Source organism: Chiloscyllium plagiosum, unplaced genomic scaffold, assembly GCF_037043375.1.
Source record: "Chiloscyllium plagiosum isolate Xiang-an unplaced genomic scaffold, Cpla_swu_hap1 HiC_scaffold_10, whole genome shotgun sequence".
Classification (NCBI taxonomy): Eukaryota; Metazoa; Chordata; class Chondrichthyes; order Orectolobiformes; family Hemiscylliidae; genus Chiloscyllium; species Chiloscyllium plagiosum.
In genome coordinates this window covers 33364583-33379623 of record NW_028270148.1, presented here as the reverse complement: position 1 = coordinate 33379623, position 15041 = coordinate 33364583, and the positions used below count along the sequence as shown (strand labels likewise).

Sequence of the window (15041 nt, the reverse complement as noted above, 5' to 3'; positions counted from 1 at the left end):
CTCAGGGCAAGTTGTAGTGGATGGGGTTTATTGGGGGGGGGGGGTGGAATTGTCACATTCCATCACAGTACAGGAGGGCCTTGGGGAGGAAAAGGGGTGTGAGAGATCCAGCAGCTGGGTTGGGGTGGTATTGGGTCTGGCAGCAGGGATGGGGTGGGTGGTGGGGAGGTGGGCTTGGTGATGCATTGGGATTGGGTTTGATGGTGGGATTTGTTTCATCATGGGGAGAAGAAGAATATTGAGTCCCCAGGGTGGGTGGGGGGTGGGGAGGTGGTGGAGAAAGAGAGAGAGAGAGAGAGAGCGAGAGAGAGAGAGAGAGAGAGAGAGAGAGAGAGAGAGACCTGATTGAATCCTGTAGAGAGAGGGTGGGTGTCAGGTCCTGCATGGAGAGGAGATTGCCACATCCCATGGTTAGGGGATGGTTGGATCAGGTAGGTAAAAACAATAACTGCAGATGCTGGAAACCAGATTCTGGATCAGGGGTGCTGGAAGAGCACAGCAATTCAGGCAGCATCCAACCAGCAGCGAAATACACGCCGTGACATTGAACACTTCTTCCGTCGCCTCCGCCTCCGAGCTTACTTTCACAATCAGACTCCCGCTCACCTTCCAAGGACACCTTCGCCCAACTCCAACACACTGCATCCACCTGGACACCCCGCGCTGGCCTATTACCTGCCCTCGACCTCTTCATTTCCAACTGCCGCCAGGACATTAACCGCCTCAACCTGTCGACCCCCCTCCCCCACTCCAACCTCTCACCCTCACAACGCGCAGCCCTCCAATCCCTCTGCTCTAATCCCAACCTCACCATTAAGCCAGCGGATAAAGGGGGCGCAGTGGTAGTCTGGCGCACTGACCTCTACACCGCTGAAGCCAAACGCCAACTCGAGGACACCTCTTCCTACTGCACCCTCGACCATGACCCCACCCCCCATCACCAAACCATCATCTCCCAGACCATACAGAACCTCATCACCTCAGGAGATCTCCCACCCACAGCTTCCAAACTCATAGTCCGGGAACCCCGCACTGTCCGGTTCTACCTCCTTCCCAAGATCCACAAGCCTGACCACCCTGGCCGACCCATTGTCTCAGCATGCTCCTGCCCCACTGAACTCATCTCTACCTACCTCGACACTGTCCTATCCCCCCTAGTCCAGAAACTCCTCCACCTCCTCCAAGACTTCCGTTTCCCCGGCCCCCAACGCCTCATCTTCACCATGGATATCCAATCTCTCTACACCTCCATCCGCCATGACCAGGGCCTCCAAGCCCTCCGGTTTTTCCTCTCCAGACGTCCCCATCAGTACCCTTCCACCGACACTCTCATTCGTTTGGCCGAACTGGTCCTCACCCTTAACAATTTCTCCTTTGAATCCTCCCACTTCCTCCAGACCAAAGGGGTAGCCATGGGCACACGTATGGGCCCCAGCTATGCCTGTCTCTTTGTTGGCTACGTAGAACAGTCAATCTTCTGTAATTACACCGGCACCACTCCCCACCTCTTCCTCCGCTACATTGATGACTGCTTTGGCGCCACCTCGTGCTCCTGCGAGGAGGTTGAGCAATTCATCAACTTCACCAACACATGCCACCCTGACCTTAAATTTACCTGGGCCATCTCTGACACCTCCCTCCCCTTCCTGGACCTCTCCATCTCCATTAGTGACGACCGACTTGACACTGACATTTTTTACAAACCCACCGACTCCCACAGCTACCTGGATTACACCTCTTCCCAGCCTACCTCTTGCAAAAATGCCATCCCGTATTCCCAATTCCTACGCCTCCGCCGTATCTGCTCCCAGGAGGACCAGTTCCACCATAGAACACACCAGATGGCCTCCTTCTTTAGAGACCGCAATTTCCCTTCCCACGTGGTTAAAGATGCCCTCCAACGCATCTCGTCCACATCCCGCACCTCCGCCCTCAGACCCCACCCCTCCAACCGTAACAAGGACAGAACGCCCCTGGTGCTCACCTTCCACCCTACAAACCTTCGCATAAACCAAATCATCCGCTGACATTTCCGCCACCTCCAAAAAGACCCCACCACCAGGGATATATTTCCCTCCCCACCCCTTTCCGCCTTCCGCAAAGACCGTTCCCTCCGTGACTACCTGGTCAGGTCCACGTCCCCCTACGACCCACCCTCCCATCCTGGCACTTTCCCCTGCCACTGCAGGAACTGTAAAACCTGTGCCCACACCTCCTCCCTCACCTCTATCCAAGGCCCTAAAGGAGCCTTCTTCATCCATCAAAGTTTTACCTGCACATCCACTAATATCATTTATTGTATCCGTTGCTCCCGATGCGGTCTCCTCTACATTGGGGAGACTGGGTGCCTCCTAGCAGAGCGCTTTAGGGAACATCTCCGAGACACCCGCACCAATCAACCAAACCGCCCCGTGGCCCAACATTTCAACTCCCCCTCCCACTCTGCTGAGGGCATGGAGGTCCTGGGCCTCCTTCACCGCCGCTCCCTCACCACCAGACGCCTGGAGGAAGAACGCCTCATCTTCCGCCTCGGAACACTTCAACCCCATCAATGTGGACTTCAACAGCTTCCTCATTTCCCCTTCCCCCACCTCATCCTAGTTTCAAACTTCCAGCTCAGCACTGTCCCCATGACTTGTCCGGACTTGTCCGACCTGCCTAGCTCCATTTCCACCTATCCACTCCACCCTCTCCTCCCTGACCTATCACCTTCATCTCCTCCCCCACACCCATTGTACTCTATGCTACTCTCTCCCCACCCCCACCCTCCTCTAGCTTATCTCTCCACGCTTCAGGCTCTCTGCCTTTATTCCTGATGAAAGGCTTTTGCCCGAAACATCAATTTCGCTGCTCGTTGAATGCTGCCTGAATTGCTGTGCTCTTCCAGCACACTGATCCAGATGGTTGGATCAGCCACTGGGGAGTGTAAGGGGTCAGGGAAGGTTTAATTGAGGTAGGGGTTAGAATCTTAATTAAGTCGGGGGTCAATTTGATACTCATCCAGGAATTCAACTGGGTTTTTAATCTATCATTTAACTAATTACTTCATTCAGAGGAACCTTACAAATTCTCCAATTTAAATGGATACTGTTGGTGGATTCTGTCTGCAGCGGAATTGCTACTCAGAATCTTTGACTTTGTGGTCAATTCCACAAAAGTTTTCTGTGTCTAGAGTCCACAGGATCCTGAAGCACAATTCCCACTTCTTCTGCAGACTGACTATCTGGCCATCAGAAAATCCAGGACAATCTCTCTAAATGATTAATCATTGCTTCCAAAGCTTCCCCTACTGACACACACTTAGCAATACTGCAGGATTCACATTTCACAGCTTCATACACTGCCTATCATGACAGTTGCTTTAAACAAAAGTATTGCTTTCTACCTATTGACCTGCTTGTTTAGTCTTTATTGGAACAGCTACAGCTGAAAAGAGAAACATGTTCCTAAAGCTTTTCATCTCGCATTTATCAAGACAAACGGAAGAATGCCCGATGTCAATTGATCACATCAATTTATAATACCAGAGTTATTGGCAAAACAACTCTGATTGGACATGTTGTTACCAAGGAGACAGCAGTGAGGAACCATAATCTCCCCAAGATGCTGGGTAATTCAGAAAAGTTGCAATAGTCACCTGATAACATTTAATCTATCAGACATTCCCGAAAGCAGCCATACAGGGCTGTCACCATCATTCCAGACAGCAGGCAAAGCTCCCATCACCTCCATTAAGTACCATTGTTTGATTTAACTTTTAGCAAAGAAGGGGAATAAGATACTGTGAGGGTTTCTGCTCTTAGTCACTATTAAAACGCATTGACTGAATGTTAGGTATGACCATCAGCAAAGGATGCAGCAAAAGTCAGATGCCTATCAGGTCCACCTCCATCTGTATCAAATAGAGGTGTACAAGAGAAATTCCAAGCAACCATGTTTTAGATTTCAATTTTCCCTTCCTTCTCTTCTTCAAGTACTAGAATCCAATTGGTGTTTCTCTGCAATGACACAAATGAGATTGGGGAGATCACTGTGTGTGTTTGTGAAGGCTTATCATTGTTTGAGGGTTACCACCATTGTTTCCACCCACTAACCCCTGTTACTGTGTCACAAACATTGCTCAGGCATTCGACAATATGCAAAGTGAAGTTTAACAGCAACCTTCTTGCATCTACAATTCAATTTTATTTTGGACTTACCTGGTGGATTTGTTGGTTCATCTGTGAAAAGAAGCCATTGAGTATATCATTAAATGGTTGAAGGGAAAATGAAAAATACGCTTGTATAAAATGTACTAATAGATGTCTATGTAGTAAGCTTAAGAAAAATGTCTCAGTAATTCTCATTGAGAAAAATATGACCAAACTAATTTGAAAGCAGAAGTATGTTCTGGATTCTGAAATATTTCTACAATTCACTGTAGGTTGATTTATTAATGCCAAATATGAACTGTTATTACATAACTTTCATATTTATCATAACTTTCTAAATTAACAAGTTTGACTTTTCTCTTTGTAAACCCTAGTAAATAAGTTCTTTAGCACAAAAAAAGTTATTTTAGATTACTTACAGTGTGGAAACAGGCCGTTCGGCCCAACAAGTCCACTCCAACCTGCTGAAGCACAACCCATCCCCCCACATTTACCCCTTCACCTAACACTACAGGCAATTTAGCATGGCCAATTCACCTAACCTGCACATTTTTGGGCTGTGGGAGGAAACCCATGCAGACATGGGGAGAATGTGCAAACTCCACACCGTCAGTCGCTTGAGGCTGGAATTGAACCCAGGTCTCTGGCACTGTGAGGCAGCAGTGCTAACCACTGTGCCACCATGCCACCCAAGTTTTTATTTTTTTCTTTTCCAGCACAGGTACTGCAAGTTTTGTTGCTGAAAATGTGCTGTTAAAGCTTTTCATCTTGCATTCATCAGGACAGATGCAAGAATATCAAATTTCAAAGGGAAATACTACAATAGAAACAGGGGCTGAATGGGTGGTACGCCTGATTGGTCATGATGACTTCTTTGAATTTACATGAAAACTATTCCCTGGTTCTTTCTCTAAAGCAATTTGCTCAATTAATCAGTGATCACTTGAAAACCAGTCAGCACCCCATTTCTCAAATTGTTCCTCCCTTGGAAATTTGGCATTCTTGCATCTATACTGATGTGTACAAGATGGAAAACTTTGACAGCATATCCTGTATTACCAAGCAACATAGCTTTACGATTCAGAGAGGTGAACTGGGGCTGTGCTGACAGTGTTGTTCAACTTGTTAATGGGTGCATGATCCACTGAAAACATGAAAATAAGATAAGCCTAGCTCTGCAAAATGATCATTTTACTCAGCAGCAATGTGGCAATGTGATTGATACTTCTTGCATTATTTCAGGGAGGGAAGAGAGTCTTTTAAAAGTTGCTCAAGAATTCATTTTTGGCCATTCCATGTGTCTCTTTAGTTTTTTACTGCTCCAAAAGTATGTCAAACTAAGCATCAATTAACTCAAGCAACATTTAGATTTTTTTGGGAATTCATGAATATAAAGTGTCAATGTTGAACAAAATAACATAAAACCTTTCCAAAACCTTCCTAACGAATATGTAAGTATGACAGTGACTCATTTCACAAGAGTGAAATATATAAAACACTGTCACCATCCACTATCTTGCCAAATTCTTGTCCTTATAAAATTACATTAAACTGGGTTTGGAATTAATTTTATTATGAGCGATTGTAATCTAATATTCAGCACCAATGGAAATAATTGGCAGGAGTAATAATAGCATGCAACTCAAACTCAGCAATTTGATACAATCCATTGTACCAGTAAACAATTCTCATCTGTACCTTTCCTTGACTCTAGACCAGCTGGAATGACTCGTCTGAAGTTCAAACAGACAAATAAACAGATCTTGCAGAAAAGTTAATTGTGCAATTTTCACACTTGTACTAAAAGTACTTGGATGTTCTTATTATTTCATAAACCATTCTATCACTGTTCAGTTCAATTCAATAGAAATTATGAGCAGAAAATGGAAGTGAGAATTAAATAATAAATTCATTCAGTTTCCCTAGTTTCCGATAGGAGTTGCAATTGGGAGGAATGAATGAGTCCAGCCCACAGATGTCTCCACTGGTGCTGTGAAATCAATGACCCACTAAGGGTATTTTCTGAATGAATTGAGAAGGAAAGCAATGGCTTCTTTGCTTTTCTGACTAAAGAGTTATCCTTTCTCCCTAACTTAAATCTTTTAGCAAGTGTTTGAGCTTGAAGTCCATGTATTATACACCTAAAATATGAGGAAACAAAAGGAATTGTTTTCCAGCCTGGCAGACACAGCAGAAGCTTCAGAATGGATCGAAGATTGACTGAAACAATGGAAGGAATGGGTTGTTTTATGGAAATGGATCAGCAAAGTGCTTAAGGGGTTTGTTCTGAACCATTGTTGTTTACGTTATATGTAAGTGATTTGGAAGTGGATAGCGAAATAGAACTCTCAGATTTAAACAAGTTCACAAACAACTGAGAACAAACTGATGAAATACAGATACATTTTGGTATGTTGGGAAGCAGGAGTGAAAAATGATGATTTTTAAAACAAATGCAAAATATTAAATTTAGAAGACAGAGTTCCAAAATAAGCTGTGAAGTCTTATTCTAATGGATATAGTGCAGGAAATGGATTTGAAGAGATTGGTAGGTAGGTGTCTGACTGGATTAGCAGATTGTGAGGCAGTTTTAAAGATAGCAAATGCAGTTTTCATTTGTATTATGAAAAGGATGTGTTGTAAATTTCAGAAAGCAATTTATATAAAGCATTGATTAAACCTCACCTAAAGTGTATTCCGCAATTCTGCTGTTATTACAGAACAATCAAGACCATGGGGAGGGCACAATGAAAGTCATATTTAGACACTTGAATTAATAGTAGAAAACTTCAGAAACAGGAGACAAGAAGGGCCCAGGGATGACTCTATTGAAGTACCAATAATCAAGGCAAAGGATAAAACTTTTATCATTGTCATAGATTCTACAAGAAGAGGGCTCTGAACATTTTTATGTTGCTATAAACAAATCAACAAACTTTGACTTTTTCTTAATTACATAGCGAAAAGTGACTTCAAAGGCGAGGATTGATGTCAAAATGTGTCCAAAAGGAGTGTTTATTAAGTTAAAAAGGAATTTTAAAAAGGACACAAAACAAAAATTTAAAAGTTACAATTAAGAATAAAATTAGGCAGCTAAAGGCATATGCATTGTAATCATGATATTAGGGAAAGTAAATGACAAAGATTTCAGGCTTAGAGTTATCAATCAACTGTGCTTTTTTTCAATGCAGTATGAAAACTGTATTCAGCACAACAAGATTTCTGTGAAGTTTGTTCCAGTTTTAAAAGCATCGCACCAGAACTAGGCCCTTTCTACAAAAATGGCCATGTTAACTGAGGGAATTAATCACCATTGGAGTTTTCGCTAAGATCCAGGCGTATGTGCATGCACATCGCACTGTTAAAAATTCATTACGAGTATATTGTAATTATCATTGGCACAATTAGATACACCATCATATCACCTTAAACTTTTTTACGATATCATTAAATTACTAATCAAACAGGAAGCTTGCTTCAAACCACATTAATGTTCTTGCAAGCTTAACACTTGTAATGTATAATAACTAGTAGAATTTTCATGATTTTATTTATGATAAGTCAGAAAATTTGTACTTGTATATAAGTTGGGGGGAAGGGAAAGTGAAAGCGACAGGGAGTATGGAGTTAAATGGAAAGATAAGCGGCAGGATAGCATTTGTGCAGGCAGATTTAAACTTGAGACAGACTGGGAATGCAGCAAAAAGGAAGGATAACTTAGGACATCTTATGACTTCCTATATCTCTAATGATAAGAAAGTTAACATTAAGGCACTTTACCTGAATGCTCGTAGCATTCGTAACAAAGCAGACGAACTAATGGCACAGATCATCGTGAATGATTATGATCTGGTAGGCATCACAGAGACGTGGTTACAGGGGGGTCAGGGCTGGCAGTTAAACGTCCAAAGGTTTTCAACTTATCGAAAAGACAGGGAGGTGGGCAGAGGGGGCGGAGTTGCCTTGTTAGTTAAGAACAAAATTAAATCTATAGCACTGAATGACATAGCGTCAGATGATGTAGAGTCTGTGTGGGTGGAATTGAGGAACCACAAAGGCAAAAAAACCATAGTGGGAGTTATGTACAGACCTCCTAACAGTGGTCAGGACCAGGGGCACAACATGTACCGGGAAATAGAGAAAGGCAAGGTCACGGTGATCATGGGAGACTTCAATATGCAAGTGGACTGGGTAAATAATGTTGCCAGTGGATCAAAAGAAAGGGAATTCATGGAATGCTTACAGGATGGCTTTTTGGAACAGCTTGTCATGGAGCCCACAAGGGAGCAGGCTATTCTGGACCTAGTGCTATGTAATGAACCAGACTTTGTAAAAAATCTTAAAGTAAGGGAACACTTAGGAAGCAGCGATCATAATATGGTAGAATTCAGTCTGCAGTTTGAAAGAGAGAAGGCAAAATCAGATGTAATGGTGTTACAGTTAAATAAAGGTAATTATGAGGGCATGAGAGAGGAACTGACGAAAATAGACTGGAAGCAGAACCTAGCAGGGAAGACAGTAGAGCAAAAATGGCAGGAGTTTGTGGATAAAATTGAGGACACTGTACAGAGGTTCATCCCCAAGAAGAGAAAGATTATCCGGGGAGGGATTAGACAGCCATGGCTGACAAAGGAAGTCAGGAAATCTATCAAAGAAAAAGAGAGATCCTATAAAGTGGCCAAGAGCACTGGGAAATCAGAAGATTGGGAAGGCTACAAAAACAAACAGAGGATAACAAAGAGAGAAATAAGGAAGGAGAGGATCAAATATGAAGGTAGGCTGGCCAGTAATATTAGAAATGATAGTAAAAGTTTCTTTCAATACATAAGAAACAAACGACAGGCAAGAGTAAACACTGGGACACTTCAAACTGATGCTGGAAGCCTAGTGATGGGAGATAAGGAAATAGCAGGAGAACGTAATAAGTACTTTGCATCAGTCTTCACAGTGGAAGACATGAGTAATATCCCAACAATTAAAGGGAGTCAGGGGGCTGAGTTGAATATGGTTGCCATTATAAAAGAGAAAGTGCTAGAAAAGCTAAAAGGTCTTAAAATTGATAAATCTCCTGGCCCCGATGGGCTACATCCTGGAGTTCTGAGGGAGGTGGCTGAGGAAATAGCGGAGGCGTTGGTTGAGATCTTTCAAAAGTCACTGGAGTCAGGGAAAGTCCCGGATGATTGGAAGATCGCTATTGTAACCCCCTTGTTCAAGAAAGGATCAAGGCAAAAGATGGAAAATTATAGGCCAATTAGCCTAACCTCGGTTGTTGGTAAAATTCTAGAATCCATCATTAAGGATGAGGTTTCTAAATTCTTGGAAGAGCAAGGTCGGATTAGAACAAGTCAACATGGATTTAGTAAGGGGAGGTCATGCCTGACAAACCTGTTGGAGTTCTTTGAAGTGGTGACAAGTAGGTTAGACCAGGGAAACCCAGTGGATGTTATCTACCTAGACTTCCAAAAGGCCTTTGATAAGGTGCCACACGGGAGGCTGCTGAGCAAGGTGAGGGCCCATGGTGTTCGAGGTGAGCTACTGGTATGGATTGAGGATTGGCTGTCTGACAGAAGGCAGAGAGTTGGGATAAAAGGTTCTTTTTCGGAATGGCAGCCGGTGACAAGCGGTGTCCCGCAGGGTTCAGTATTGGAGCCGCAGCTGTTCGCATTATATATTAATGATCTGGATGAAGGGACTGGGGGCATTCTAGCGAAGTTTGCCGATGATACAAAGTTAGGTGGACAGGCAGGTAGTACTGAGGAAGTGGGGAGGCTGCAGAAGGATCTAGACAGTTTGGAAGAGTGGTCCAGGAAATGGCTGATGGAATTCAATGTGAGCAAATGTGAGGTCTTGCACTTTGGAAAGAAGAATACAAGCATGGACTACTTTCTAAACGGTGAGAAAATTCATAAAGCCAAAGTACAGAGGGATCTGGGAGTGCTAGTTGAGGATTCTCTAAAGGTAAACATGCAGGTTGAGTCCATGATTAAGAAAGCGAATGCAATGTTGTCAATTATCTCAAGAGGGTTGGAATATAAAAACACTGTTGTGCTACTGAGACTTTATAAAGCTCTGGTTAGGCCCCATTTGGAGTACTGTGTCCAGTTTTGGTCCCCACACCTCAGGAAGGACATACTGGCACTGGAGCGGGTCCAGCGGAGATTCACACAGATGATCCCTGGAATGGTAGGTCTAACATATGAGGAACGGCTAAGGATTCTGGGATTGTATTCATTGGAGTTTAGAAGATTCAGGGGAGATCTAATAGAAACTTACAAGATCATACATGGCTTGGAGAGGGTGGACGCTAGGAAATTGTTTCCGTTAGGCAAGGAGACTAGGACCCGTGGATACAGCTTTAGAATTAGAGGGGGTAAATTCAGAACAGAAATGCGGAGACATTTCTTCAGCCAGAGAGTGGTGGGCCTGTGCAATTCATTGCCACAGAGTGCAGTGGAGGCTGGGACGCTAAATGTCTTCAAGGCAAAAATTGATAAATTCTTGATGTTACAAGGAATTAAGGGCTACGGGGTGAATGCGGGTAAGTGGAGTTGAAATGCCCATCAGCCATGATTGAATGGCGAGTGGACTCGATGGGCCGAATGGCCTTACTTCTGCTCCTATGTCTTATGGTCTAATCATTAGGGCTGATAGGTCAAATTCTATTTTCATTAGCATGATTCTGATTTTCTTTCTTTACCAGTAGTTTTGTCACTGAACTTCACAGCTCTACCTATTATTTCCTGAAAGTTTTAATAAGCCGATTTATATTTTATTTCTAGATTTTCTTTTTGCTTTGTGCAAAATGTTTAACTTTTACATGTTAAAGCAAGCTAATGTGCAAAATCCATCAACTGAAGTGGGACCTCTGAGTGTAAATGGGAGTTTACTGAAGTTTAACCAATTGAACTTTGTTACTCTTTGTCCCAATTCCATTTTATCACCTGTTGTGGATTCACTGGGTCTAACTCCTGGGTCTATCTACACCTGTAGATCGTTCCATGACTGGTTCTACTTTCTTCCTATCTTTTCTCCATGTTATTCTGTATGCTTACTTCCATATAACACACAACATCTTGCATTATACTGCCATATTTTTGTTAGTAAACCTGACTTCAATTACTTGTATTGCCACTCATTGGTGGATACTCATTGGTCTTCTTAACTCCTAACCTTCACAAACTATTTCCTCTTGAATTTGCAGTGTAGTTCTTAAAAAATTAGAAAGAGAATCAGATGTTGTGACCTGGCATTTTATCATTTCAAACACATCAAAGAGCTCATTGTTCAGGTAATTATTCAGTGTCTATAGTATTGTAATATATAATAATTATAAATAATCTAAATTTTAATTTTAAATCAATTGAAAATTTTAAAACTGATGTCGCTAGATTTTTGCTTGGTCATTCACAATCTAATTGAATGGGGTCCAAAGGCTGATTATTCTTAATTTTTAACTTTTGTTCTTATTTCTTGAGTCTGTAATATTTGTAAAGTTCATGGACTGAATGATAAAGATGCCATACAGGGTTGATAACCTGAAACTTGTTTTTCTTATTTCCGTGGACCAGGGAGTGCATATTTAGAACTTACACTCACAATGTTACGTAAGCAAGATAGAGACCATCATGGAGTAGACTATACAGTCAGTAAAGCCCTGGAACAAAGGCTTTTATTCATGCTTTATGTTCAAGCTTTTTAATTTTTTGTAAGCAATGACAGAAGCTCGTCTAATCTCCAAGGTATAGAAACCTCTTTGAAAGGGTTCAGAAAAGATTTACAAGGATGTTGCCAGGGATGGAGGGTTTGAGCTATAGGGAGAGGCTGAATAGGCTTGAGCTGTTTTCCCTGGAGCGTCGGAGGCTGAGGGGTGACCTTATAGAGGTTTATAAAATCATGAGGGGCATGGATAGGATAAGTTGACATGACTTTTCCCTGGGGTGGGGGAGACCAGAACTAGAGGGCGTATGTTTAGGGTAAGAGGGGAAAATATAAAAAGGACTTAAGGGGCAACTTTTTCACACAGAGGCTGGGTGCGTGTATGGAATGAGCTACCAGAGGAAGTGGTGGAAGCTGGTACAATCACAACATTTAAAAGGCATCTGGATGGGTATATGAACAGGAAGGGTTTAGAGAGATTTGGGCCAAATGCTGGTAAATGGGATTAGATTAGGTTAGGATATCTGGTCAGCATGGACAAGTTGAACTGAAGGGTTTGTTTCCGTGCCGTACATCTCTATGACTCTGCAATTTATTAAGAGAAGCAAAATTGTACTTTATTGAATAAAACATGAATAGTTTCATGACACCTTATGAGATTCATTGCATTGATTTACTATTTCTTCACACCCACCACAAGTTGCAGCGCCATCTTCACTGTGATATCTACAAGCACATCGAGCAGCACCAAAAATATTGAAACATTCATATTTTGCACTAGGACAGAAGGACATGTTCTTGCATTCATCAATATCTGTAAACAGAAAATAATTCTAAGGTGATACAGCCACAAAATTAAATGTAAACATGCAACAATCTAATCGAAGAAGAGACACCATCTCTCACTGTCACACTTGCAGCCACAAACTCTGATATGGACACTGTCAATATTTTGAGGATGCCAATCAGATGGAATCTGGACACGTTGAGAAAGCAGACATGAGTGGCATGCAGTCCGAGCAGCGGACAAGGATAGCACAGGTATCAGCCTCCCAGAGAACATGGATGTATATGATCTGCAGTAGAGGGCTCAGTCTAAAAGACGGTTGAAACCTGTGTGCATCACAGTGTCTGTTTGTTGGCAGGCCTGTCAAAACATCTGTGGTAAATGTCACAGAATATAGAGGAGTCCAACACCATCTCGGTACAGGCCTTTTCACAGAGTTTGGTTTAGAGGTGATTGCTGTAAAGTAAACTCACAGAATGGTCCAGGCAACAACCATATTGTTTAATCTCAGTAATCTTCTCTACCTCCTCCTGCACAGCAGCATGGATTTTGTTATAGGTGTGTTTCCCACATATATGCAGTGGAATCATCAGCCTTTGGTTTGTCATCACGGTTAAGCTGCAGATAGTACAAAGAGCTGCCACAGAATGAAGGCATCATGACTACTGCCAGGGCATTGACCTGAGTGTTAGGCTGCGTGTGGTTGGACATCAGCTGAATGTTGGTGGAACACAAACCCTTTCAGCTGCAGTACATTTCTGAGGGTTGAAATGCAGCATCCACAAAATGAGACCCTGAACTATAAGGAATCCTGAAATTCTCACAGAATCATTGCTCACTTTACCTGCTTCCATCTGGCTCAAGAGAATGAAATATATTAATCTCTCTTGGAATACAGAGCATCAGAGAGTCTCCTTATGCAATGAAAAACTGGGAGATAATTGCAAATATCTCCAGCTCCAGCCTAAAAGGAGCCAGGTATATAAAGGTTCGGAGATGACAGTCTCTTCAGAACAACTGGTAATGCTGTCTTTGCTGCTCAGAAACTGGGGTTGGGGCTGTAAGATGTACCAGATTGTACTGAGGATATCTTTAGTGAGACATAAACATCTGATACACTGGGTGAAACTTAAAGCCCATTGAAAGGGTAAGTTCTGAGGCATGGGGGCGCCAATGGATCAAGTGGAGGGATACAGGATGGGGAACCTGTTGCTTCCCTGTCTCTCCCCGATTAACTCTAAGGTAGGAGGGCTTCCAGTGGCCAAAATTATTACATATAGTGATTTTATAGAGGAAAATGCAACTTGTAAGCTACTTTAGCTGATGTCATACAGGATTTAGGAAACAACAAAATTAGCAAACAAGTTCACATTTGATGGGCTGAATCTTATGATGTTTTTGTGAAGGGTCAATTTTGTCAAGCTTCATGGAGGGTTTCTCTGCATGAGACCTTGCCAGTTTATTCACACTCTCATCCTAACTTACTTCATTAACCATCTACCTGACCCCAAGACACCCCTCTCATCGTTAATAGTCTCATTCTACCACTCACCATGGCCAGAGGAATTTGGCCCTGCCTGATATCCCAGGTTGGACTAGCATCCCTGTTGATGGAACCCTGTTGAAAGCATTGTTCACCTGACAATGAGTTCAGACACTACCCCAGACATGGAGGAGAAGAGGAATTCGACCATTACACTTTGTGGACAGGCACCTGAAGGTCCTTGTGCATGGGTTAGTACAGGGGAAGGCTGTCCTCTTTTCCCCAGGAATGTTAGAAATGACCATGACACTGGACTGTGCCAGCCTGATTCAAAGTTGTCAACTGGGTCAGTCAGGTCTCAGCCACCTGGAGGAATGCCCAGTTGTGTAGGATTCTCACATTCATCTGGGGTAAGTACCTAGTATCTACTGTCTGCTACCTTGTACTCTACCTCTGCTACCACACCCTGCTCCCACCAAGCCTCACGATCTACCACTCTCACTATTACATTGTTAAAGGTCACACAACACCAGGTTATATTTCAACAGGTTTATTTGGAAGTACAAGCTTTCGGAGCTCTGCTCCTTCATCAGATAGCAAAGCTTGTACTTCCAAATAAACCTGTTGAAATATAGCCTGGTGTTGTGTGACCTTTAACTTCGTCCACCCCAGTCCAACACCAGCATCTCCACATTGTCACTATTACAATGCAACATCTTTCCTCACTCACTGCCACCCATCTGAACCCTAACCTGAACCCTGACCCTAACTCCAGGCCTCTGTGCTGCCTACGCATTTTTTCATGACAACTTACTATTCACTCCCACCTACACTAGCACTAACAGCTGCACCAGCCACTTTCACCTCCTTTAATACCTCCTTTCCTTTTGTTCCAGAAGAAGATAGCCCACAATAGGGCAGAAAGAGGAAGGCAATGTGGTGGCCTGCCCAATGTTCAGCTCCA

The 15041-nt window shown here is 43.0% G+C and overlaps 1 protein-coding gene across 1 annotated transcript in view; it reads right to left on the bottom strand.

Annotated features, from left to right (window-relative positions):
- The window catches only part of LOC122553176 (mucin-4), a 95272-nt gene that overhangs the window by 41633 nt on the left and 38598 nt on the right, over positions 1 to 15041 (bottom strand). Inside the window, exons 15-16 of the mRNA XM_043696763.2 lie at positions 12502 to 12621; positions 4200 to 4220 (exon numbers count right to left, since the gene is read on the bottom strand). Of these exons, the coding sequence (XP_043552698.2) occupies positions 4200 to 4220; positions 12502 to 12621 (141 nt within the window). The remainder of the gene's footprint in view (positions 1 to 4199; positions 4221 to 12501; positions 12622 to 15041) is intronic.